Genomic DNA, 27739 nt, shown 5'->3' on the forward strand with positions numbered 1-27739 from the left:
GCATTGAACTGCTGCTGCTAAGTTAACAAATTTCACATCACCTGCCGGTGATAATAAACCTGATTCTGATTATTCTGCTTTATGGAAAGGGTGAGAAGAGAGTATGACCAGGGTGCTAGGGGTCTTTGATTACATTGTCTTCTTTCTATCTAAGTTTAGATAGTTAGTGGAGGGGAGGCTGGTTTTCCTGATGGATTAGCAGTGTTCACAATTCTACAATTTTTGAGGTCTTGGAATAAAATTGTTTCTCCTTCAACAGGTTTTACACAGTCAGTTGACAACATTCTCCCTGTTGGTCCTGAAACTCCTGATTTCAAGACATACTCTAAGAGATATGAGCACTCAGGGAACCGACACTTCAGTGCATAACTGAAGGGATGATTTTAAACGAGTTGTTAAACTGGGGTACTGTTTAACCTCGGCTGGGTAGAAAAGTTCTTGTAGGACTGTTCTGAAAGGGAAGTTTACCTGTTTACCAGCCCAAAATTAACCCTCCACGGCGACGCTAAAGCAGATAATCTGGTAGTTACCGTTTCTGTTTGTGAGACCTTGCTGCGTACAAACTGTTGTTTCCCGTATTACCACAGCGCTTATTCTTTAAATATGGATGCCGAGCTACGCGACACCCTGAGCTGTGTAATAACAATTATTTCCAAAGCACTTCCTTTAAATTTTACTTCTAGAAATATGAACACTTCGAGGAAAACAAAATCTTTTAAAATTTCTCCACCGAACACACACGGTGCATTTTCACGCCGTCGAGCTGCCATTGTCAGTATCGGACGAAAAAAGACACCCGGCTCCCGGAGACAAGAAAACATAACAAATCAATCCTCAACACGCATGATTGACTTCATCAGCCACCGAGCTTCGCAATCCACAACTTCCTGCCTTTATGTGACACTACCCAGTGTCTGTGTTATGGGAGGGAGTCCCTATACAATAGCCCAGCACTGTTGCATAAAGGGTAACACAGCACAGAGAGGGTTTGGGGCCAGATCGTGCACTTTCAAAGGGTATGGGGGAAATCCTGCGACACACTCACTTCTTCTTCTTTCCATGCACAGTCCAAACATCCTGTGACGTCTGGATACAGGTGGGAGGGGCGGTCGCGTTTCCCGCGTTCCTCTCTTCCCTTATTTGGCGTTGAAACTGACATCATCGCCCTGATGCAAATGAGTTTGATTCAAGAGATTTCAAAGGCTTGCAATTACGCCTGCGCGGTACATAGCCTTTTTTCCACCCCCCCCCCCCCCCCAGCCAGAAAGGCGAAGCGGTAGCATTACCTACATCAGCAACGAGGTTGTAAAAAGAAAGTGAAGTTTAGACTCCTCTGGTGAGTGATTTTTTAAAAAAATATTATCTATTCCCAGGTTAATGCGATGAGATTTTCTCGCTACATTCTGCAGCTAACTGCCGCTTGTGTATTTTGTTGTAAACTTTTGATCTTGTTTGAACATCATGTTTGCAACAATAAGCAGAGATTAGAACGTGGGCGCCCACCGCGCTGGAATACGGAACCATTCCTGGATCCCTCCTGTTACGGATTCCAATCAGCCTGTCACAGCCTTTCCTTCCTCTGCGACACCTACTTTTTTAAAAAAACTTTTATCTATAGGTTTGGTCTCTTTTTATCTGTTAGTTGGCAAAGAAAATATCGTTTCTCTCCACCCCCCTAGTGTGTACTTATCTCCACTACGGGGACCAAGACTTGTCTTGCATTATTAAATAACCCTTTGTTAGGTTCAGAATTAGTTGTGGATTTTTAAGTGTTTTGTCTGACAAATCATACGATTTAATTAACGAAGAACTTTGCGCGCTTCTGGAAGTCTGGTTGCGTTTTTCTCTCTCCCCCTCTGGTGATGGCGTCATGGGGAACTTCAAACAACTCCACTTTTATTTTGTGTCTGTTGTGGGCTGTGAGGAATGGAGGAGGTTAAATAATAGGGACCCTGGTGGTGGGGGGCAGGCAAGAGATGGGGTTGGGAGAAGGTGCGCTGTTTTTGTCCAGGAGATGCCTCCCAATGTGGGGAGGTGATATTGCACGTAGGCAAGCTACACGCTTGAGACTGAAAACAAAGGGCAGCGTGGATCCTCGCAGTATATAATACGTGGAGGACTTACGGCGTCTATCGATCCAGGAATTCGGTTTCCACTTTATCCTCATGTTGCATTTAATTTTCTCCCCCACTTCCCGCTATGCAGCCATTGTCCATTCGGAAATATTGGAGCCTTCTGACAACGTGTTTTAATTATATGTGATTTTTTTCCACGTCACACCGTCCCCACGTTTTACTGTTAATTCGCCTCAGTACACTCATAGCAGCAAATGCGAATTACTTTTGATCCGGTGTTTGTGTTGCATGGTTTCCGGTGGTGGTGGTGGGGGGGAGTTGTCGCTGATGAATGTCCCTTTTTATTGTTGATAAGAAAGTATTGGCTTTTGGCTGGGCCATGTTTTGGAGATTTCGGCGAGTGCAGGAAAAGAGAAGAAAGGTTGTGTGCGCAGTTAAAAAAAACACATACACAAACACGCACAAAACAACGAGCCATCGAATGAATACGGGGGAAATGGTTTACGTAGGGATTTTATTTTCGATGTGTTGCGTACCAGTTCAGAAAACGCGGGTGATAGATACTAAGGAGCATCTGTTGTATTCGGAGACCAAGCAGACTGCTCGAAATTGGGTCAGTTTCCTCATACGCCACTGAAATGGACTGGACACACGGGCAGGGATGGGGCGTGTTTGCTATCCAGCCCGGGCTGGGTTTAAATGAAAGGCTACTCCTGTTTTTGGAGCGTAGGAGTAGAGTTTGTGGTCAGTTCTTATGGATGTCAAATGCGTGGACTACGTTAGCGCGTTTTGGGCTCAATGTACAGGAGAGGCCATTAACCTGACGTTAACCCTTTTTCTAAAGCTCCGAAAGGCTTCCTTAATTTTCGGCATGTCATTTTTAGCAGCTTTTTTCAGTGGGTGTTGTTCAGAATGTTTAGAGAACAACTCGGGGTAATGAGAAATCCCTTCGGAGGAATGCTCAAAATGATGAAATGGTGAGCGTGTGGCTGAGGGGAATGCGATTTTGCTGCAGGGTGGGCGCCGATGTAAGGTAATCGGTGAAAGAACCTTCAGGGAAATGAAGAAAGTTGTTTTGTACTGCGGGATGTTGACAGCCTGAGCGTCGGATCCGAGGAGGCTCATTGTGTCTTTCCAAAGCTGAAAAAAGGACAAAACATTGGGGAGTTGTGGGAAAGTGGGATTAATTGGGTGGTTCTCGAGGATTGCTCAATAGAAACATGGTATTTGCTTCAGATTTGCCCATGTGAAAGGCAGTCTTTCCTGCTTAGTTCCAGTTCCTATGCCTTCACCTCCTCTGGCCTGACAACTCTTTGGGACTTTCTTCTGACAATTTAAATTCTTTGCTGTATTTCAGCCTGAAGCCAGCAACTTCTCTCTCCCCACCACATCCCAAGTGCTTTCACCCCTTTCTGAAAAATGTGGCACTGTTAAAACAAGCAACACACGCAAAATGCTGGAGGAAGCCAGCAGGCTGGGTGGCATCTATGGAAAAGAGTTTTGGGCTCTTTGGAGCTTGTCTAGCCTGACAACTCCATTTCTCTGGCTGGTAACACCTTGTGTGGTTGTATTGTGCTGAAGTTCAATAAAGGCACGTTATTGATGGTGTTATAACCATTATTTTAGTGTGATGGCCATCCAGACTGTACTGCCAATGTACACTTTGTTGATCCGGAAAGAATGCACCTGAAGCAAACACATCCTTTTATAGTGCATTAATTCTGATCACTTTCCCAGGAATTCAGTTGTCTTGTGACTTTGGTTCCCAAAGCCCTGTGTCATCGCTGTTTTCTGTGTGGGGTCTGACGCTGTTGTGAACTAATTGATAGAGACTGATCTGTGACCAGCCAGCAGCTCATCTGGCGGGATTATGCAACCACCAAGATGTCAGAAAACAAATTAAATTGATCATTTTTGTATTGTCTCAAAATTCTTAAGAGACAGCAGCCTCTCAGCTCATTATCCATTTTCACAAGTAGTTATTTGAATGATTTAATTGTTCATGCAACTATCTGCCCAGAAACAGGCTATTTGGTCGATCTGTTCACTGCTAGTATGTATAATCCTCAGAAACAACCTTCCACTTTAATTCTCATATTCTATCCTTATTCTTACTATCCTGCATACACTTAAGTGCACTGGTAGTACCTGTTTCAATCTCTCCATGTAACATAATTATGATTCTTGCCATTTTGAGTAAAGAGATCCTTTTTAAAGTTTTGCGTATAACCACTTGTGTTTCTGTCCAACACCTTGTCAGAATTCAGCTATTTCCCTTTGCTCTGAAGCATAAACTCTTCCTCACCACAGATGTTGCCTGAACTGAGTGTTTATAGAATCAGAATTAGGTTTATTATCATCGGCATGTGACCTGAAATTTGTTGACTTAGCAGTGGCAATTCAATGCAATACATAATATAGAAGGAAAAATAATAAATCTTATTCAGTATGTTTTATACAGTATATTTATATTGAATAGATTAAAAATCATGCAAAAAAACAGAAATACTATATACTTTAAAAAGTGAGGTAGTGTCCAGTGGTTCAATGTCTATTTAGTAATTATATGGCAGAGGGGAAGAAGCTGTTCCTGAATCGATGAGTGTGTGCCTTCAGGCTTCTGTACCTCCTACCTGATGGTAACGGTGAGAAAAGGGCATGCCCTGGGTGCTGGAGGTCCTTAATAATGGACACTGCCTTTCTGAGACACTGCTCCCTGAAGGTGTCCTGGGTACTTTGTAGACTAGTACCCAAGATGGAGCTGACTAAATTTACAACCCTCTGCAGCTTCTTTTCGTCCTGTGCATCCCCTGCATACCAGACAGTGATGCAGCCTGTCAGAATGCTTTCGATGGTACATCTATAGAAGTTTTTGAGTGTATTTGTTGACGTACCAAATCTCTTCAAACTCCACATAAAGTATAGCCGCTGTCTTGCCTTCTTTGTAACTGCATCAGTATGTTGGGACCAGGTTAGATCCTCAGTAATCTTGACACCTAGGAACTTGAAACTGCTCACTCGCTCCACTTCTGATCCCTCTATGAGGAAAACAACATTTACTGTTTTTATTTCCAGATTTTCAATGTTTTTTTGATTTAGATTTCTGCCCAGTTATTCCAAGAGCAGTGATAGATGGGGGAAAAAATGTCCACACCTTCCAGTCAAATCTTTTTCTTAATTTCCATGGCATTTTATCAAGTCTTCAGTTGTCCAGAGACCTGTGTCTATGCAATTCTTCCTGCAGTTTCTTCCTAATTTCCTTCTGTGTAGAGTCCAAAGCTCCTGACATTTGAGTGTACACTTTCTAGAATAGAAGGGAGGTTTGTCTGAAAATGTTGTGATGAAAGTTGAATATTAGTCTACAAGACAGAGGAGCAGAAGTCGGCCATTGAACCCATCGAACCTGCTCCACCATTCCATCACGACTGATTTATTATCCCTTTCAACTTCATTCTTCCGCCTTCTTGCCATTACCTTTGACACCCTTGTCAAGCTTTGCTTTAAGTATACCCGAAGACTTGGCCTCCACTGTCATCCGTGGCAATGAATTTCTCAGATTCACTGCCCTCTGGCTAAAGAAATTCCTCCTCACTTCTGTTCTGGAGGGATGTCCTTGTATTCTGATGCTGTGCCCTCTGGTCCTAGACTCCCCCACTATAGGAAATATCATCTCCCCATCCATTATCTAGGCCTTTCAATATCCAAAGGCTTCAAGGAGAGTCCCCCTCTTTCTTCTAAACTGCCGCAAGTACAGGCCCAGAGCCATCAATGCTCCTCCTATGTTAACTCTTTCATTCTCGTGAATCTCCGCTGGCCCCTCTCCAATGCCAGCATATCCTTTCTTACATAAACTGCTCACAATTACTTCAAGTACAGTCTGACCTCAGCATTGCATCCTTGTTCTTATATACTAGTCCTCTCAAAATGAATGCTAACATTACAAATTCATTGTTATCCACTGGCATTGATGTGAAGTATTTTGATAAATTTTCCCTGATCTCAGGTGGAAGGAACTAACACATCTCCATATTCTGATTTAAGATATTCTGGAGTTGACAGTCCGGCAAGCAAGAGTGCTAAAAGCAACTCGTAAGAAACAGAAACCTTCAGGGACACGATATCCAAACAGGGCAACAGTAATTAAGTACTTAACTGTAAGTAAAACTGAGAAAATGTGTGATTGTCAAATTCATGACTACATATGAACATCACGGTGCATTTTAAAGACTGTACCTTAAGTCTATTAAGACTTAACAAAAGGTTTTGAAAATACAATGTGAATTAGGAGAACTTGCGTTTATGTAAAGCCATAGGAATGTCCCAAAGCACTTTACATGAATGAAGTACATCTGAAGTGTAATTTTTGTTGTAATGCTGCAGCCAGTCTAAGCTTTAAGCTCTCACAAACACAATAGAATCGTCTCTATGGAAAAAATCAGGACTAACAACTCAATGCTGCTTGAAATAACGTGTACAAAAGGTGGAGAGAGAAAATGAGAAGTTGTGCTTATTAGATCTAGCATGAAGACAGTAATGGATAAAATCCCAGGCAGGGATAGTCATATGGTAGGAATATTAATTCTTTTGCTTCTGTATTTACTGGGAAGGTGGATTAAATGGGCATGATATAGGAAGATGAGATTCAAAATGATTGATCAAAGCATTTTTTTAAGAAGTGAAATGTTAAATAAACCCATCAAGCTCAAAACAAGCTAGTAAAATTGTCACAAACTGCTCACAAAAACTCTGGATAAAATCCTTAATTTGCACCCTCACATTTTAAAGGAATCCAGGGAACAGATAGCAGATGTAACTATGGCTAAGCACACTTAATTTGTTAGAAAAAGGTCTGATGGCTGGTGAATAATTAATGTTACACTGATGCAGGGCACTAGAATTTTATCCATAGAACTAAAGGCTGTCCGGCTTTCAGGATTCCTATTACAGGAGAAAATAATAAAACATCCCATATAATGATGGGCAGGGTGGGTTTCAGGGAGGGAAGTTAATTGACCAAGTTGTATGTATTCTTTGAAGAGATAGCAGGTAGAGCAGATAATGGTGATGGTGTAATATAATCTGGATTTCTTAATACCTCTTCAAATTACCTAATTAAGAAACAAATGACATAATGGATACCTAGATAGAAAATTATAAGATTTAGGCCATTCAGCCCATTGAGTCTGCTCTGCCATTCCATCATGGCCGATTTATTATCCCTTTCAATCCCATTCTCCTCCCTGTGACCATTGAAACCCTAACTAATCAAGAATCTATCAATCTCTGCTTTCAATGTATCCAGCGACTTGACCTTCACAGCTATCTGTGGCAATAAATTCCACAAATAAACCACCCTCTGGCTATAGAAATTCCTCCTCATCTCTGTTCTAAATGGACGTCTCTCTATTCTGAAGCTGTGCCATCTGTTCTTAGACTCCCCCACTATAAGAAACATCCTGTCCACATGCACTTTATCTTGGCCTTTAAATTATTGATAGGTTTCAGTGAGATCCCTCCTCATTCTTCTAAACTCCATTGAGTACAGGCCCAGAGCCATCAAATGCTCCTCATACATTAACCCTTTCATTCCCAGATTCATTCTCATTAACCTCCTCTGGACCTTCTGTAATGCCAGAAAATATTTTCTTAGATGGGGCGGCAAACTGCTCACAATACTCTGAGAAGTGTGGTCTGACCAATGCTCTTTCTAGCCCTCTCAGAATGGACGCTAACATTGCATTTGCCTTCCTTACCACCGTTCAACCTGTAAGTTAACTTGTAGGAGTCCTGCACGAGTCCATTAGCACCTCTCATTGAATTCTCTCCCTGTTTAGAAAAGTCTATGCCTTTATTCCTTCTACCAAAGTGCATGACCATTCATAAGCCACTTCTTTGCTTGTTCTCCTAATCTGTCCAAATGCTTCTGCAGGCTTCCTCTTCCTGTACACTGCTTGCCCCTCCACCTACCTTCGTGGTGTCCGCAAACCTGGCCACAAAGCGAACAGTTCTGTGATCTAAATCATTCACATAATAATGTGAAAAGAAACGGTCCCAATACCAATCCCTGTGGAATACCACTAGTCACTGGCAGCCAACCTGAAAAGGCCCCCTTTATTCCTACTCCTTGCCTCCTGCCAGTCAGCCAATCTTCTGACCTTACTAGTATATTTCCTGTAGTACCATGGACTCGTGTGTCACCTTGTCAAAGGCCTTCTGAAAATCCGAGTAAGCAACATCCACTGACTCCATTGTCTATCCTGCCTGTTATTTCTGCCAACAACTTCCCAACACTGAAGTCAGGTTAACTGGCTTATGATTGGCTTTTTTTTCCCCTGCCTCCCTCCCTTAAAGATGGCTAAAGAATGGCAGAGAATAGCAAGTGATGGTCAGTGATAAACAGTACAAAATATGTTTGATATCTAGTTATATTTGTGAGCCTTCTTGAATTTAGTAAGTGCGAGTACTTTCTATCAAAGAGGACTATAATAAACTAGAAGAAGACCATCATGAAAGCTTGCAGAAGGAAACAATTTCTTTGGAAAATAGAAATCTAAGTGAAGTAAAGGGATAGTACTTCATGTGCAGTGACACAACACAGGCAATATATATATTATTTATTAAGTCCATTACCCCTATTGTGACATAGGTCGCCAACAGCAGTTTGTCAGAGTCCTCTGTCCTGGGCCAATTTTTGAGTTGTCCTCTCCCAGGGATGAGGTCTTTGGAGATTCTGTTGGCATTTCTGTAGATGTAAGTTTTTCCAGGATGCTATTGCTAGCCCCATGCCCAACCCTCCGTCTTTCGCAGCCAGCTTGAGACCATCTGTGGCAGAGTTGCCAGAGATTAATTAGAGCATAAATATAAATTGAATAAGTCTTGCAAATGCAAAGTAACGTAGATGTGCTAAATGAACTGTACGTTGTTTGGACCGCATAAAATATAGTGTAGTATTAATGGGATGTGCAGTGGGGAGGGTCAGTAGAAGGTTTACAAGGGTGTACTTGTCAAGAAAGGGTTCATGTATTCATTCTTTTTTAGTGAAATGAACTATGATGGTTTTTGAGCAACAGACTTGTTTGCATGCAAGGAAGAGGAAAACCAGACATTCAATTAAGAAATCAAATAGAGAATCTGGAAATAACCATAGAGTAGAGAAGCTGTGAACCTCACTCCTGTGTGGAGTGGTTGAGCTGTTGGGTAAAGATGCTGCTAAGGTCATCACCTACGGTGGGTGGGTGGGAGGGGTTGATAATAGCTATCCTGATGGATTGGCAACTACTTGCTCTTCAAGGTAACACTGAAGGAGTTTCCATCCATGGAGTAATGATGGGATCCTTGATGTGGATATTACCCACCAGCAAACTGTTTTATCCAAAAGCTCCATACAAGAAAGCTCTATAGGGTTATTAAAACAAAAACTTCACTCCATCTCAGAAGTTGTCTTCCAGTTAGTTAATCTAACCAACCATTCTAGGTAGCCAACCTCCTTTGTTTTACAATCATGGCACTTTTTATAACTATGTTTACATTGTAAATACATGCTGATATTTTATGTATTTATGCATATTTTATTCCTTATCTGTATTTTAACCTTTAAATGATTTTTATATGTTTCTTTATTTGTATAATTATTAAATGGCTTTTGTTGCATGTCATGGCAACACATCACAGTGAAATCCTAACACATGTGTATGGTGAATAAAGATGATATTTAAGAAACTTAGATAGGTTTTTACATAGTAGGGGAATTAAGGGTTATGGGGAAAAGGCAGGTAGATGGAGCTGAGCTCACGGCCAGATCAGTCATGATCTTATTGAATGGCGGGGCAGGCTCAATGGGCCAAATGGCCTACTCCTGCTCATATTTCTTATGTTCTTATGTTTGTATTGATCCAAAAGTAAGAATTCCCTTCAGTGCAGCACTCACCTTGGAACTTCACTGTTGAGCGTGAGCCCTAGTAGACCCCTGGAGCCTTCGGGGATGAGAGTAACACAGGATTTAGTGACATTCACCCAGAACTTCAAAGACAAAAGAAAGTTGAGCCTTGCAGAACGTGGAAATTGATTGAGTTTTTGATGGATGCGGGTGGTGCACTTTGAAATCACCTCCGCTGACTCTGCATGTTTATCAGCATGAGCAGTGTATCTTGCAGTAGTCTTGTGCCATTGCAGTATTCCAAAGTTCCAAATGGGTCAAAGGTTCATTTTATTATGGAGGATTCAACTCCGAGGTTCGTCTTCTCCAGATAGCCATGTAATACAGAAAAAATATAGAAGTTGTTGAAAGAAAAGATATCAACACCCCCCCCCCCCCCCACCACCAACCGCATGAAAAACATAGAAACAAAAACTCACATATCCCCCAAGCCCTCCTTCACACAGAAACTTACAGAACATCCACCCGGAAGACAGAAGCTAGAACATCAAAGCCCTAAGCCCCCACTTTTGCAATAAACTAACATATTGCCCACAATGGGGGAGAAAACAATGACAGAGAGCATGAAACCTCCAGCCCCCTCTCTCGCACACAAAAAACTAACAGATCGCCCAGCAAGTAAACGTTCTGTCATCAGGTAAATCTCATCCTGCATACTGTCCGGCTCTGATACAGGAAAGGCAGTGAAACAGTTCACTAAGATTAAAATGCAGATAATTAAACCATGTCGCAACTGAGTTAATTGCAGAAGAGAATTCTATTGAAATGTATAAAATTTTTAGAGGATTGTCAAGACAGCTACTGGGGTACTGGTTCATCTGTACAGAGAATCTAGATCTTGCGGGCAGCTTTGTGTAAGGTAGTGGCCAATGGGAACTGTGGCAGTAAAACATGTCTTTGTCAAAAAAGTTTTAGGAATTATCCACTCTAAACGCTTGATGCTTTGGTGGTAAGTACAGTCCAGCCTGAACCCAACTGGAACAAACTCAAAAATCTGAAGTCCTTGTGATTTGGTCCTTCATGAGATTGGATTTTAATGTTATGGGTTGGCTGGGGGAGGTGGAGTGTAGAAAGTCTCATTGAAACCTGCCAAATACTAAGAGGCCTGAATAGAGTTGTCGCAGAGAGGATGTTTCCATTGGCAGGAAAGTGTCAGAATAAAGAGATGTCCCTGCAAAATTGAAACGTGGAGGAGTTTCTTTAGCTAGAGTGGTGAATCTGCAAAATTCATTGCCACAGAGGGTGGTAGAGGCCAAATCATTGGGTGTATGTAAGACAGAGATAGTTAAGTACTCATGGGGATTAAGGGTGGGGGGGGGGTGCAGGACAATGTGGTTGAAAAACAAAAACAGAATAGTGGAGCAGACTTGCAGAGCATTACAACACACTACATGCCCTTTTGGCCTATGACATTGTGTCAACCTTTTCAACTGCTCTAAGATCAATCTAACTAAATGGCTCAAGTAGCTAAATTCTGTTTCTATATATCTTATCTAATCAGCCCACTTATACTGAGGTCACGAATGATGTCACTGTCTCTGTTAACTTGGAACAGGTCTTGTCCAAAATGTACCTTCTGCTCTTGGCTACCCCAGCCTAGTATCTCCCACCACCTTCTGTGTTCAACCTGGGAACATCTACTATTCAGTTTTGCATCACAGTTCCATGTTTAAGTTAAAACAGGCTCATATAGACACGGAGGCTGATGGCAATTTAATCTGGTCACTTTTCCCATTACCAGCCAGAGTTTAGTTGCTCTGGGTCTAAATGTGAGCTCTCTGGTTTTCAGGTCTCCTGCTTTGGTCCGCATTGGCCACAAGATGTTTGGCTTCCACAAGCCCAAGATGTACCGGAGCCTGGACGGATGCTGCATCTGCAGGGCCAAATCATCCAGCTCACGGTTTACTGACAGCAAGCGCTATGAGAAGGACTTCCAGAGCTGCTTTGGGTAAATACAGAGAAAGCCAGAGCAACAAATTCAATAAAGCCCAGTTGGTTTGTGGATGAAGGAAGGCAGTCCGAGATCATGTTTACTTATTATTCTCTCCTGCTTTTTGCCTAAGATTGAACGAAGCCCGCTCAGGAGAGATTTGCAATGCCTGTGTGCTGCTGGTGAAACGATGGAAGAAGCTCCCAGTGGGCTCCAAAAAGAACTGGAATCATGTAAGTATGGGTCTCAGTCCAGAACTTTCACAGGAACTGATGGAATAATTGGGTAGATGCTTGCTGAAATAGGACATTCATTCTGACATTGTCTAAACAATGGGAATTTTGTGCCTGTAACTGCCTTAAGTTGCTTCACCACTGATCTTCCCCACTTGTTGTAAAGTCAAGATGTAGGGTTGCTGACCAGTGACTATCCCCACCAAGGAAAATGCCAACTTGAGGACCCGAGTCATGGGGAAATGTTGAATAGCTTACGGGTTTATTCCCTGGAGCGTAGGAGAACGAGGGGTGATTTAATGGAGGTATACAAAATTGAGCGGTACAGACATGGTAGATGCAGACAGGCTTTTTCCACTGAGGTTGGGTGAAACTTGAACTAGAGGTCATAGTTAAAGGGTGAAAGGTGAAATATTTAAGGGGAACATGAGGGAGATCTTCACTCAGAGGGTGATGAGAGTGGGGAACGAGCTGCCAGTGGAAGTGGTGGACGTGCGTTTTGATTTCCACATTTAAGAGCAGTTTGGATAAGTACATGGATGTGAGAGCTATGGGTCATGTGCAGGTCTATAGGACAAGGCAAAATAATAGCTTGGACTGGACTAGATGGGCCGAAGGGGTTAATTATGTGCTGTAGTACTCTATGACACCCAGGCTTTACTCATGGGTAACAATGATCTCCTAAATGCGCTTCAGTTAGTTTGCTCAGTATTTGAGCAGACCCTCCTAGTATTTACTGCTTCCTTGCCACTTGTCAAGAAACTCTTCCTTTCCTTGCTGCTCACTTACCCACCTGCCTATGTTTGGAGGTCGTCTCTCCGTGCAATGCCTTGCTTTTGCACAAAGCAATTCTTTTACCTATTTCCACCACACACGTTTTAGTGCTTGAAATGCTCGTTCCATTTTCATCTTATTAAGTGGTAAAACATACCATAAGTGTTTACTTTGGGCAGACACAAGAGGCTGCAGATGCTGGAATCTGGAGCTAAAAATAAACTAGTGGAGAAACGGGAAGGGTAAGGCAGCATTTATGGAGGTGGAGTGATGGTGTTTCAGGTAGAAAGACCCTGTATTAAGCAGTTTGGGTAATTTATTGGTAGTGGCAGTAAATGGAGTAAATGAGGTACTTTTGTTGTGGTTTAACATCAAATGAAATCCTTGTTTACAACAAATGAAGATGACTCACCTCCCCTTAGCCTGTGAGTTAGGAGTCCAAGTAACCATGTTTTGGTCACAGGAGTGTCCATGGTATTTATCAACCTCTGAAACCTTGTGCCACCCCTCCAGGGTGAAAATATATAAACGTTGATAGTGCCACCTTAATACGTAGTTAATCTGTAAACTATTCTGTGGCAAAATTGCAATAACCCAACATATGGATCTGGAATGTGATGCTGGTGTCTGAGTCTGGACTCTGGGCTGTGTCTGTGTACCTGGTACTGGCATTCAGCTAGGATTAGGAAATTAGGCAGATATATATTCCGCTCCTTTAAACTCAGGAGTTTTCTGGAAAATGAACCACTGCCTGACATGTAAAATAATGTGAAGTGAAGGTGAATAATGAACAATTAAATGCAGTAGCATCTAATAATCTGGCACCATCAGTCCAGTAAATTTTCTAGATTACAGTTCACACTCTCCTCCCAGTGAAGTGTACAACGTTTGTAGTTTTCCCAGTGCTAGTTTGTGCAGAGGGGTACTCTAATCAAATACTGGTGTCTTCTGTTTATTGCAGGTGGTTGATGTCCGTGCAGGACCAAGCTTGAAGACAGCATTGAAACCTAAGAAGGCAAAATCCCTCACTGGGAGCAGAATAAAAGCCAGTCAGATCAGCAAGATCCAGAAAGAGCTGAAACGTCAGAGTAAGTGTATGTTCTGATACTTTTTCCCTTTCCTTCTCCGTGCAGTTCGCAGACATTGTAAGGGAGGTGCTAAAACATCTGCAGTTACCGCAACTCCAACTGCAGCTGACCAACAGTAAAAGCCCCAGGACATTGTGTGTGTCCCCTGACCTGTAACTGTCTTCAGCTCCCCTCTTGTGAAGTCAGACATATCTCCGTAGTGGCGGGAGGTCTCTGTAACCAGCACGAAAAGCTATGGATAAAGGGTGGAAATAAATGGACACTGTAAAGCAAATGGCTGCAAGTGCAATAGTGTTGCGGTCTCAGGTTAATCCAGATTAATGCTCGACGAGCAGACCAGGTGGGATATATCCACGTTTAAACTACATAACAAGGTGAGTGATTGAGCTGCAAGGCTCTAACATGAAACGGTGGTCAGCAGTCAACAACGACTGATGACCATCCCCACCAAGAGAAGAGCCAACCTCTTCAACATAACCCAAGCTTTACGCACAGCTAACAATGATCTCCAACAAGCAGTTCAGCCAGATTGCTTCAAACATTTGCAACTTCGTGACTATTTGTGAAGAAGTAAATTGTTTCCTTTTCCCTCCAACCAAATGAGTAATCGACTTCCCTACATTCTCCACCACCACCTTTTCATGTTAGAGCCTTGCAGCTCAATCACTCACCTTGTTATGTGTATATATATCCCACCTGGTCTGTTCATCGAGCATTACCTGAGACCGCAACACTATTGCACTTGCAGCCGTTTGCTTTACAGTGTCCATTTATTTCCACCCTTTATCCATAGCTTTTCGTGCTGGTTACAGAGACTTCCCACCACTATGGAGATATGTCAGCAGAGCATGTTACACGAGTCTGAATGACACACTGACTGGGATATACTGCTGAGGAGGGAAAGAATGAGAATCTGAAGTGGGTCATCCTGTCCTTCAGGCCCCTTCTGACCTTTACCAAGATCACTGCTGTCTTTCTCTTGCACTATCCCCAAAGCCTTAATTCCCTTAATATCTCAGAAATCTATTGATCCTCCTTTTTTTTTTGAGTGGGGGAGTCACGATGATTGAGCCTCTACAGCTTTCTGGAATAGAAAGTTACAAAAGAAATATCATCTTCAGACTGAAGAAGTTTCTTCTTGAGTCTTAAATGGTCTGACCCTGGTTCTAAATAACTATCAGAGGAGACATCTATCCTGTTACATGCTGTAAGAATTCCAAGTTTCAGTGACATCTTTCATTGCTCTTAAACCTTTGAGAATATGTATCTATCTCCTTGATCTCTCCTTGTATGGCATAACTGCTAACTATGAGACCAGCTGGGAGAATCTCCTTTCCACTCCTTGTATGACAAATATTTCCTTTATAGATGCAAGTTCACTTTGCTTAAGGTGTACTCTTATCAAGGCCCTATTACAAATGTAATGAAACTCTCAAATGCTGCAATGTAAGAGACCTGGGATTTGACAGAGGCTATGAGTACACAAACAGTACAAACAATACAAGCTGTAAATTATTGGCTGGTCCTCAGTTTTAGTATTGTATTCACATCTTGGGAAGGATGTTGAGGGGCTTTACAAGAGCATTGTGAGGAATATCTGTTGTTCTTTCTTCAGGAACAAAAACTGACATCGTACTTTTAATGTCAGCCCAGAGCCCTGCTCGACTGGGAACGTAACTCGAGGGTGTTTCCTGCACCCTGTTTTGAAGGTGTGATGTTATTATGGTCTGTGATTTGATTGGCATTTCCACAGCCACACCAGGCTGAAGGTTTATGGTGCCATGTGGACACCTGATAAACAGACTGGAATTGTATAAGGGTGTTGGGAAATATCCTCAAGTTCCATTCCCTGCAGAGCTCTGAATCAGGGAGCACCTCAAGAAATAGAGAGAACTAGGGGGACGTCACGTGATGACGTAGGATCGAGACGCGGGAACCCAGCTCTCCCGTAAAAAAAAATCAGTAAATTAATGTTTAAGTGAAGAAAAGTTCGTCAATACTTTCTAAAAGTTACTTATAAACTACTCCGGACTGTTTCAAGTTATGCCTCACAAACAGAAGATGAAGAAAACTCAAGTTGGAACAGAATCAAGGCCCACTTCTGCCAAAGAACCACGGGCTCAGGTACATTTCACCTCCGGCGATACAGAACAAGAAACTGCGGCAACATCGACCATTTCTAAAGAAAAAGACCAACGAGAACTGTGCAAACGTGAAGGAAGGAGCATGCGCAAACGAGAGCAACCTGAACTACAAATCCCAGTTACGATTGAAACCGAAAGTGAAAGTGAATCTGAGGTAGATTCAGATTCTCTGGAAAAATCAGATGAAGATGGAGGTAAAAGTTTTTCTGGAAATATAGAAAAGACTTTGATGCAAATAATGCGTAAATTAGAAAAATTAAACGCATTAAAAGTAATCCAAAAAAATGATAAATATGGAAATTATGTTTGATAAAATGACAAAAAGACAGGAAAAAATGGAAAAGAGAATTATAGATTTCGAAGCTACAACGGAAGACATGGTTGAAAGAATGAATAAAATGGAAGATGATATTACTGCCTGGACATTAGAAAGAAAACAATTGTTGGAAAAAATGGATAAGCTTGAAAATTTTAGTAGACGAAACAATATTAAAATTGTTGGACTTAAAGAAGATATAGAAGGAGAAGATCCAATAAATTTTTTTCAAAAATGGATCCCTGAAAACTTGGAAATGGAAGGAAAAACTCTAATTGAAATTGAAAGGGCTCATAGAGCCCTAAGGTCAAGACCTCAAGCTGATCAAAATCCATGATCAATTTTGATAAAATGCTTAAGATACCAAGATAAAGAAAAGATCCTGAAGGCGGCTGCCCAATGTGCCAAAAAGAGAAACGGGCCATTGATGATAGAAGGGAAAGCAGTTCTTTTCTATCCTGATTTAAGTTATAACCTTTTGAAGAGAAAGAAGGAATTTAACCCAGCGAAAAAAGCTTTATGGGAAAAGGGTTATAAATTTATAATGTGTCATCCAGCAACACTGATAATTTTTTTGGAGGATGGAAAAAGAAGATTTTTTACCGATTATCGAGAAGCGGAGGAGTTCGCACAAAAACTCCCAATTATTCGCAAACTACACATAGAGATTTCCAAGTGTAATGGATTAAAGATGAAGACAGAGACAGTGAATGGAAGTGATGGACATTTAAGGATGATACAGGGGAGAAAGGCAAAATTTGAGAAATACTAATTGAAAATAGTATTTTTTTTCTTCTCACATATATACCTTTTTATGTTGCGGGGGGCTGGGGAGCTTTGGATTGATTACTGCGGGATTCACGTGTGTAATCATGGCGATTGCCATGAGCCGTACAACAGAGGGGGGTAATGTTGTGGGTTTTTTTTTACACAACATTAGTAGGGGGGTATTTTGTTTTTTTCTTTGATCTATTTTTCTTCTATCTTTCTGCCTGGATGATCAGTGGGGACACACATAGCAACATGGAGAATTTTTAAAAGATTCCCCAAGATACCACAAAAGTTGAAAGATTAGGTATTATTATAGATTGGAGTAACACAATTAAAAATAATGACTAATTTACTGAATTTTTAAAGTTTTAATGTTAATGGGCTTAATGGACCGGTGAAAAGAAAAAGAATCTTAACATACATTTTTTTAAAAAAATGAAAATAGATATAGCTTTTTTTTAACAAGAAAGACACTTAACAGAGATAGAACATCAGAAATTAAAAAGAGACTGGGTTGGAAATGTTATTGCAGCTTCATTTAATTCAAAGGCGAGAGGAGTTGCAATTTTGGTTAATAAAAATTTGCCAATTAAAATACAAAACGTATTAATTGATTCGGCGGGGAGATATGTAATTATACATTGTCAAATTTTTTCAGAACTATGGACTCTTATGAATATTTATGCACCAAATGAAAATGATGTAAAATTTATACAAGAGGTCTTTTTGAATTTGGCTAACGCACATGACAAAATATTAATAGGTGGAGATTTTAACTTTTGTCTAGATCCAGTTTTAGATAGATCAACAAAGGTTGTCACAAAATCAAAAGTAGCAAAATTAACTTTATCATTGATGAAAGATTTAAATTTGATTGATATATGGAGAAGAATTAACCCAAAAGAAAGAGATTATTCATTTTATTCAAATAGACATAAAACATATTCAAGGATAGATTTTTTCCTATAATCAACGAATATTCAAGACAGAGTGAAAAATATGGAATATAAAGCGAGAATATTGTCAGATCATTCTCCTTTGATAATGACAATGATAATGATAGATAAAGAGGAATCAATTTATAGATGGAGATTTAATTCAATATTACTAAAACGTCAAGATTTTTGTGATTTTATGAAAAAGCAGATTCAATTCTTTTTAGATACAAATTCACATTCAGTTGATAAATTTATATTGTGGGAAGCAATGAAGGCATATTTGAGAGGTCAGATAATAAGTTATACTTCTAAAATTAAGGAATATATGATAGAAATAGATCAATTGGAAAAAGAGATTACAAAATTAGAAAAAGAATCTCAAAGATATATGACAGAAGAAAAACGAAGACAACTTATTAAGAAGTTACAAAATAATACACTTCAGACATATCGAACAGAAAAAGCAATTATGAGAACTAAACAGAGATATTATGAACTAGGTGAAAGATCACGTAAGGTCCTTGCATGGCAGTTATAAACAGACCAGACTTCTAAAACGATAAATGCAATTCGAACAAGAGTAAATAAAAATTACTTATAAACCTATAGAAATTAATGAAACTTTCAAGAATTTTTATTCTGAATTGTATAAATCAGAATCACAAAATGATAATGTCAAGATAAAGGTTTTTATCACAAATAACTCTTCCAAAATTAAATACAGAAGAACAGAAGGGATTAGATATGCCTTTTACATTGAAAGAGGTCGAAGAAGCTCTAGGATCATTTCAAAGTAATAAATCTCCAGGAGAAGATGGTTTTCCGCCTGAATTTTATAAAAAGTTTAAAGATTTATTAATTCCTCCTTTTATGGAGTTAATACATCAAGCAGAAAGAACGCATAAACTTCCAGAATCTTTTTCGACAGCTATTTTAATAGTATTGCCAAAAAAAATAGAGATCTTTTAAAGCCAACATCATATAGACCTATTTCTTTGTTAAACACTGATTATAAATTAATAGCAAAAATCTTATCTAACAGATTATCTAAATACTTAACAAAATTAATACATATGGATCAAACAGAATATTAAAAATAGACAATCGGCAGATAATGTAACTCGGTTATTTAGTATAATTCATTTGGCTCAAAAGAGGGAGGAAATGAGTGTGGCAGTTGCTTTAGATGCAGAAAAAGCATTTGATAAATTGGAATGGGATTTTTTATTTAAGGTATTGGAAAAATATGGATTAGGAGTATCTTTTACAAAATGGATTAAAACCTTAAATACTAATCCCAAAGTTAAAGTACGTAGTGACAAATGGTCAAATTTCAACACCATTTCAGTTAACAAGGTCAACTAGGCAAGGTTGTCCATTATCACCTGCTTTATTTGTGTTGGCGATAGAACCGTTAGCTGAATTAATTAGAATGGACCCAGATATTAAGGGTTTCAGAGTTAACCAGGAGGAATACAAGATTAACTTATTTGCTGATGATGTTCTGCTTTATTTAACAAATCTATTGCACTCGTTGTGTAAATTATCCTCTAGATTAGAAGAATATGGGAAAATATCAGGTTACAAAATAAATTGGGATAAAAGTGAAATTTTACCTCTTACTAAAGGCGATTATAGTCAATGTCGATTAATAACTCAATTTAGATGGCCAACAAACAGTATAAAATATTTAGGTATAAGAGTTGATAATGATATAAAGAACTTATATAAATTAAATTACCATTATTGAAAAAAATTCAAGAAGATCTTGATAAATGGATGATATTACCAATAATATTAGTAGGTAGAGTAAATACCGTAAAAAATGAATATATTCCCTAGACTACAATACTTATTCCAATCACTACCAATACAACTACCCCAGAAGTTTTTTCAAGAGTTAAATAAATATGTGAAGAAGTTTCTTTGGAAAGGTAAGATGTCAAGAATATCGTTGGAAAAATTGACTTGGAAATTTGATCTAGGAGGGTTACAACTTCCAAATTTTGAGAATTATTATAAAGCAAATCAACTTAGATTTATTGCATTTTTTTTGAGAAAGATAGACCGGCATGGATTAGAATAGAACTAGATAAAATAGGAGAAAATACACCAGAAGATTTTATATATAAATGAGAATCTAAATGGATACGGGAAAAGAGAGAATCTCCTATATTAAAACATTTGATTGACTTATGGAATAAGATAAATGATGATGAGACAAAGAAATCTTTATTAGCAAAGAGATCTTTAATTCAAAATAGACTTATTCCTTTTACAATGGATAATCAACTTTTATATACTGTAGATGCCGGATTATAAGCCGCTATTTTTTTCCCACGCTTTGAACAGCTTTGAACTCTGCGGCCTTTACTACGGTGCGGCTAATGCATGTTTTTTTTTCATGCCGCCAAAAACATTTTGCCTCGTAACAGTAGACCAATAAAATTGATGAGTAGTTCACAGAGGTCCAATGAAATTGTACGATAAATCAAGCGCACTTTCACAATTAAATTATTGTAAATCAGTCATTTGTACTCACCCTCATCAACATGGAAAACACTCGAAGAAAAGCATTGTGCTGCCTTTATGGCAGTTATTTAGTTTATAATATTTTCGCTTAGTAATTCATTTGTTAGTATTTTCTAGTTAAAGTTAGAAGTGTTTTAAGTATATTTGTTTTCTGTACTACATCCCGGGATGCTATGACGTCACATCCAGCTTCGCCGCGTCTTGTGGAAAAATACCGGTTTGCGATAAACGGAAAGGTGGGGGGAGCGCATTAGACCCGAGCGAAAACGCTGCTTTTAAGCTAAAGGCGATCAATAACTTTTCCTGGTAGGCTGCAGTATATATTTTTTTACCAGTCGTTAGGAGCGCAATGTTGTTCGTGCACTGTTCAGTAAAAAAGTATACGCAACATAATTTGTGTGTTACCGATACGTATGTTTATTTAAAAGTAGCCGTGTTACAGGCACGGTTTGAAAAAAAGCATTTGCAATATGTATTTGTTTATGTTACCATACGGATTTAATTAAAAGTTAAAAAATCCTCACATGTAATATCTTTCTGTGTAAATATCTCATATTACAACGTGAGACACCTGCGGCTTAAAATCCGGTGCGGCTTGTACAAGTACAAAATTGATTTTCTTTCTAAAATTAGAGCCTGCGGCTTTTAATCAGGTGCGCTCTGTAGTACGGAATCTACGGTAATTGGTTTCAAAAAGGGATCAGATATATAGGAGATTGTTTTGAAGGAGGTATATTAATGTCATTTGATCAATTAAAGAATAAATATAAAGTATCAAACAACACTCTTTTTTGTTACTTCCAATTAAGGGCTTATTTAAGAGAAAAATTAGGTCAAACAATGTTATTGCCGAAATCTAATGAAATAGAAACTTTAATTCAAAAAGGAAAAACTAAAAAATGTATTTTTTGTATGTATAGCTTGATTCAAAAACAGGCAATTAAACAAGGAATCCATAAGTCAAGACAAAAATGGGAAAGTGACTTGAATATTAAAATTGAAGAAACAAATTGGTCAAGACTTTGTCTTGATAGTATGACAAATACAATAAATGTCCGGTTAAGATTAGTGCAATATAATTTTTACATCAATTATGTATTACACCACAAAAAATAAATAAATAAAACCAAATTTATCTGATCAGTGTTTCCGATGTAACCAAGAAATCTGCACTTTTTTACATTCTATTTGGTCTTGTTCTAAAATTCAACCTTTTTGGACAAATTTAAGAGTTTTATTGGAACACAACTTCCACAGAATCCAATATTATTTTTATTAGGCGATATTGAAGGGATAAAATCGAAACCCAAATTGAATAAATATCAGAAAGAATTCATAAAAATTTCACTGGCAGTAGCCAAAAAGGCTATTGCAGTTACTTGGAAATCGGATTCATACTTAAGTATAGATCATTGGAAGAATGAAATTTCCAGCTGTATTCCACTTGAAAAAATTACTTATAATTTAAGAGATAAATATGAAACATTTTTGAAAATTTGGTGCCCTTATTTACAAAAGACAGGATTAAATATATAGGTGCTCCGAAGATAAAATAATTGGTTATTTGGGGAAAGAAATAAATATATGTACTAAAGTTATTACGAACTCCGTGGAGCATGTGGGGATCTTCCGATATCCAGGTACTCTCTCTTTCTTTTTTTTTCCTTTTTCTTTTTTTCTATAGGGATGTTAGGGGGGAAGGGTATATATTTTCTTTCTGTAATCATTTGAAAACTCAATAAAAAAAAGTTTAAAAAAAAGAAATAGAGAGAACTACTTCCACTAACTGTAAGAACACCAGCCAGAGAGAAAAATTTAAGAAGTATCAGAGAAGGTGAAGCTGTTTTATGTTTCCACATAATAAATTAATAAAGACCTAATCAGTCAGTAGTTTTGTTTTTCAAAGAGAGTGAGAGTAGCTTGCCTCTGTTTAGATGGAGTGTGATATAATTGAATGGCAGAGGGAAACAAAGAGCATGTTGCTTCTCGTTCCTTTGTTCTTGCTGATTTGCACAGACTGGGATTTGAAGCATTTCTGGTGTTAATGATACATTAATTGATTTACTAATGGTAATGATTTTCTTGCTTCACTGCAGACTCAGATGCCCACAGTACCACCTCCAGTATGTCTCCTGCGCAGTCTCCCTGCTACAGTAACCACTCAGACGAGGGCTCTGACACGGAGATGGCATCCGGGTCCAGCAGGGTGCCTGTGTTCTCCTTTTTAGACCTCACGTACTGGAAAAGGTAGAGTAAATGCATTCCCATTTACTGTCTCTTGTGCTGTAGTCACCTCCACCGTTACTGACTGAGAATGGGCTTACAGGAATTCCCTAACGTACAAATAGGTTATGTTCCTGAAACCCTTGCATAAGCCCACATGTTTGTAAGGGTCATCATATTTTGAGACAGGGTGAAGAACTGGCTGTCTGATTATTAATGCTTCTTGGAAAAGGGAGCAGCAAAAGAAGACACTGCCATCTGTGGCCATCTTTTGAGAAGCTAGTAAGTTCTGGAAACCGAGAAACAGTTGCCACAATTTAGTGCTTCATTTGGTCATTTTAAATTATTACACCTGTCGATGTTGCAGCAATTATTAATACTCTGTGTTTAAACTGTTGAAAGGGAACTGAAACCAGTATACTGGTTTAACAATATGTTGTGGATATTTTGCTCTTGTTGCAAATTAGGCAGTTGCAAGTTAGATGCTTGCATGTGGCAGTCGGCACTTTTGGTGGTGCAAGTGGGAGGGAGGGATCTTTAGGGGTTCTGATGCTTCTGTCTTGTTACTTTTTTAAGATTTATTGTTTCATGGATGTCTATGAAGAGTAAGAACTTCATGTTGCATGCTGTATACATTCTCTGATTTAAATTGAACCATTTGTATGTCGGAGTCGGAATTGCCACAAATGTAAGGGGCACATATTTCTGTCACAGTTTTGATAAACCTGTATCTTCAGGGCTGGAAAACAGAATAAAAACATGGGAATTTTTAAATCAAAGTAACTACTCTGAGTTAAGCAACAGCAGCTGTATGTATAGTAACAGGCCCTTGCAATACAATATACCCATGTTGCCCAATTACACCCATGTGACCAATTAACCAACCCAAATGACTTTGGAATGTGGGCGGGAACCCACACAGTCATGGGGGAAACGGATAAACTCCTTGCAGACGGTGGCGGGAATTGAACTGGGGCCACTGGCACCGTAATAGCATTGTGCTAACTGCCGCGCTGCTGTACTGTCCCATATATTTAACAAGTGACCTGCTAAGTATTTTCGCCTTGTTTGTTTTATTTGTAAGTTATTTACTGGACAGTGTTTGTTCATCTGTCAGCAGCATGGAGCATATTATCACATTGTATTTCCTGGGACCTGATGTGAAATTCGCTGTCCTTTTTCCCCATCAATGGCTCCCCTCAAAATACTTCATAGGCTGTGAAACTCTCTGGGATATCTTGAACTAGTTAAGTGATCTTGACTCTATAAAACCTGTCTTCCATCCTTCATAACCCAGAGCTCATCCAAAGTTAACCAAGGCATGTTCAGCATCTGACACTGCGTGTTCAAAGTGCTCGAGGGCCCTGTAACAACTGCCACATCTGTAAAGATTGCATTCTCTGATTCTGCCCACTTCAGCTTCCCCATTTCTTCTCCATTCCATTAGCATCTATATTTTCACCTGTCATAGCTCTCGCTCCTAAAGACTCCTGCATCTTCATCTTCTCTGTTGCTTCAAGCCTAGCTTTACCCAGTACTTTGAGATGCTGTAATATTTATCCAGAGGAGGTATGTGAGAATGATAGCAATGGACCTGTATTTTTCAGATGAAACGGGGTGGGGAGGATATCTCATTAAAATTGATCTAATATTGAAAGGTTTTGTGCACTTTATGCAGTCCTGGGTAGGTCTGTAGTCTAGTTTTTTGTTCAGTGTTTTTACTAGTTCAGTGTAGTTTTTGTACTGTTTCATGTAGCACCATGGTCTTGAAAAACGTTGTCTCATTTTTACTGTGTACTGTACCCGCAGTTATGGTCGAAATGACAATTAAAAAGTGACTTGACTTGAAAGATCTAGATAGAGTGGACATGGAGAAGGTGTTTCCTATCGTCAGGGGTCTAGAACCAAAGGACACAACCTCAGAGTAGAAGGACATCTATTTAGAGCAGAGATGAGGAGGAATTTCTTTAGCCAGAGGGTGGTGAATCTGGAATTCGTTGCCACTGACAGCTTTGGAGGCCAAGTCATTGGGTATATGTAAAGCAGGTGTTGATATGTTCTTGATTAGTAAGGGTGTCAGTGGTTACAAGGGGAAGGCAGGAGAATGGGGTTGAGAGGGTTGATGAAACGGCATAGTCAGCCCAGTGAGCCAAACTGCCTAATTTGTGTCTGTGTCTTCTGATCCCTGGTGGCTTTATGAAGTTAGAGGGGATGATTAAGGTGGCTTAGGGCGATACTATTAAGGTAATTTCCCCCTGGTTCATGTCTCTGGGAATTGCAACAAAGAGTGGGAGATAGGAAATGTCAAATCACAATGGTGCGAGCGTCGTAGTTTGTTTCGGACTTGGTGAAACAGCTGGACTTTTACTACCCTTGTAAACCTGCTCTTTTCATTCTCCAGGCAAAAAGTCTGCTGCGGAATCATTTACAAGGGCCGTTTTGGAGAAGTGCTAATTGATCCTCATCTCTTCAAGCCCTGCTGTGCCAGCAAGAAGAGAGTGACAGAAACTCCAGAGCAACAAGCAGTTCAGTCACCCTCTGCTTCAAAGGATGACGAGTGGTGAAGCGGCTCAGCTCATTCAGAGGGAGGCAGAGAGAGGGGGAGAGACTGATAGAGACAAAATGCATTGAAAGGATTGTGTTTGTCAGAAAGTTGGAGTGAATGATAAGACTGCCCAAATGAACTGACCTGCCAAAAAGACTGACAGTACTCTTTAAAATTTTTTGTCCTGGGACTCAAAGAGAGGGCAGTGGGGTTGGGTGGGAGGTGGGGTCAGTTGATTTGTTGTGTTTTTAAGAACAGAATCTGTAAATTGTTGTATATTTCATGAGCTGCACGCATATTAAGTGGAGTGGAGCGTGCCTGTAAAGTGCTATTATTTAGGATTTATATCTTTTGATTAGTAATTGACTTTTTTCTTGTGCTGAGTGAGTGGGATTGGGAAAAGTGAGTGAGTGTTGTAATATAGCTGCCAGTGTTTGGAAAGCGTTAATTATCTTGACTGTGGGCTGACAGAGTCAGTTTTGCTCAGTGCATAGTTCAGCCATGTGATTTTTGTTTTGAAAGGACTCAAGTTTTGATGCTCATGTAGGCTCAGTTGCCCAAGCTGCCATAACAGCTCAACTTCCACTGTAGATTGGGAAGTGGGAAATGGAAGGCCCAAGTATCAATCGGAAACTAAAATTTGGCACCTTCCCAGTGGAAACACCATTTCCCTGCACCCACCCCCTGAATGCTGAGGTGGTTGGAGGGGCGATTGAGACAACACCCGACCTCGTAGCCTAGTACATTCCAAATCGGCAATGTGCAGCCAAGGAGAACAAGGGAAATGTTTCGTCGCACAAGATGCGGCATTTGTAGTCTGTTTAGCGGAATCCATTTGCTCACTTTGTCTTGCAGTTTTGAGACAGTTTAATTCTCCACCATCTGCATCACCTGATGGTTTCGAGCATGTGACCTCAATCTGCCAAATCTGCACTTGGGTACAGAAATTGAAAATTGGCCAAGCATCTCACCACCATGACCGCCTTCTCCCTCCAAATTACCTGTGCCTGCTGGTTGACGCTGTGGCAGGAACATTACTTTCTGTGAATGGACCTTATCAAAACAGGGCATCTTATTGTCCCTACTTCCAGAGACTGGATTTGCTAATTGTGCCTCTTGCATTGACGGATAAAAGATGTTATGTGGTAAGAGTTATCACGCTAGATTTGCTAATTTTAAAGGCAGTTGTTGGTGAGCTTTGCTGTGCCTGGCCACAAAGTTTGCCTTTTAGTGTGTATTAAACGTTCGTACTTCTTTCCCATCGTCACCTGCCATTTTATCCCATCCTGAATGGTCTTTTGCTGTTGATGTCCTTTTGCATACACATGGCCCCTGTTCAGTGCTGAGGTAGTCTTTCAGAGTACAAGGTAACTTTTTTCCCCACCTTCCTTGACTTTGGGGTGCTGGATGTGTGTGGGCAGTAACCACAAATTGAACAGAGGTGTAATGGAATTGTGAAAATTTGCAGTATGCAGATCCTCTTTTGGCCTCACTGAACACAACCCCAGACTCCGCAATTCAGCTATTGAGCAAAATTGAAAATTCAACCATAGATATCAAAATGTTGCATCCTCCCTGATTGCTCTATCCCCACAGCTAAAAAAAAAGGATTTTATTTGAATTGGGTATGTGTAAAGGCAAGCTGACTGTTAGTATTGTCAGCTCACTGATGATGAGGGGTGTGCATTCCGTGTCAATTAATTGCTTTTCTCTCCAGAGCAAAAGTCAGGCCATGAGACCAATTGGATAGCTTTTCCCAAAGAGTAGGCTGGGATGCATTTGGATGTAAGTCATTGGAAAGCAATAGCAATCCAATTCAAGCCACGAGCCGAATAAAGAACTGATCTGTTCATCTGCCCGGGTGATAGGTGTAACTGTTACAGCAGGCAGGTTTCAGGGATTTCCTATATCTGCAATTTAGCCCCTGTCTAATTGAGCCATTATCAAAACATGAGGCAGAGGACCTACCCATTGAGCATGCTGCTGGTGTTCATGGTCGTGCTGAGGGTTTTACTTTTGTTTGCATGCGGGCACGTTAAGCGTGCCAGGAAAGGGCATGCAAAATTGTGCCACCCACCCACTTCGTACTGGGTTTGAGCATGCCCAGTCCCTGCTGTGCAGCTTGTATGAATGTGAGCATGAGGTCTGGATTGGGTTCAGATTCACTCCCAGAGCTTCCTTCCCCACCACTCTATTTATTATTATTTATTTTGTTTTCCTCTACAGCAGAAAAT

The 27739-nt window shown here is 39.9% G+C and overlaps 1 protein-coding gene across 3 annotated transcripts; it reads left to right on the forward strand.

Moving 5' to 3' along the window:
* Positions 1–1254: 1254 nt before the first annotated feature.
* sinhcaf (SIN3-HDAC complex associated factor) lies at positions 1255–27739 on the forward strand. 3 transcript variants are annotated; one of them, XM_073058997.1, is made up of 7 exons: positions 1255–1336; positions 6117–6229; positions 11801–11959; positions 12075–12174; positions 13910–14042; positions 22834–22984; positions 25362–27739. In XM_073058997.1, exons 3-7 carry the CDS (start codon positions 11832–11834, stop codon positions 25522–25524), a joined length of 675 nt encoding a protein of 224 aa, XP_072915098.1. In that variant the 5' UTR covers positions 1255–1336; positions 6117–6229; positions 11801–11831; the 3' UTR covers positions 25525–27739. The 3 variants fall into 3 exon arrangements, with proteins under 3 accessions (XP_072915098.1, XP_072915099.1, XP_072915097.1); XM_073058998.1 differs by having other exon boundaries at positions 13910–14036; XM_073058996.1 differs by lacking the exons at positions 22834–22984; positions 25362–27739 and adding an exon at positions 16078–17360 and having other exon boundaries at positions 13910–14036.

The sequence above is a fragment of the Hemitrygon akajei genome, chromosome 10 (assembly GCF_048418815.1).
Source record: "Hemitrygon akajei chromosome 10, sHemAka1.3, whole genome shotgun sequence".
Classification (NCBI taxonomy): Eukaryota; Metazoa; Chordata; class Chondrichthyes; order Myliobatiformes; family Dasyatidae; genus Hemitrygon; species Hemitrygon akajei.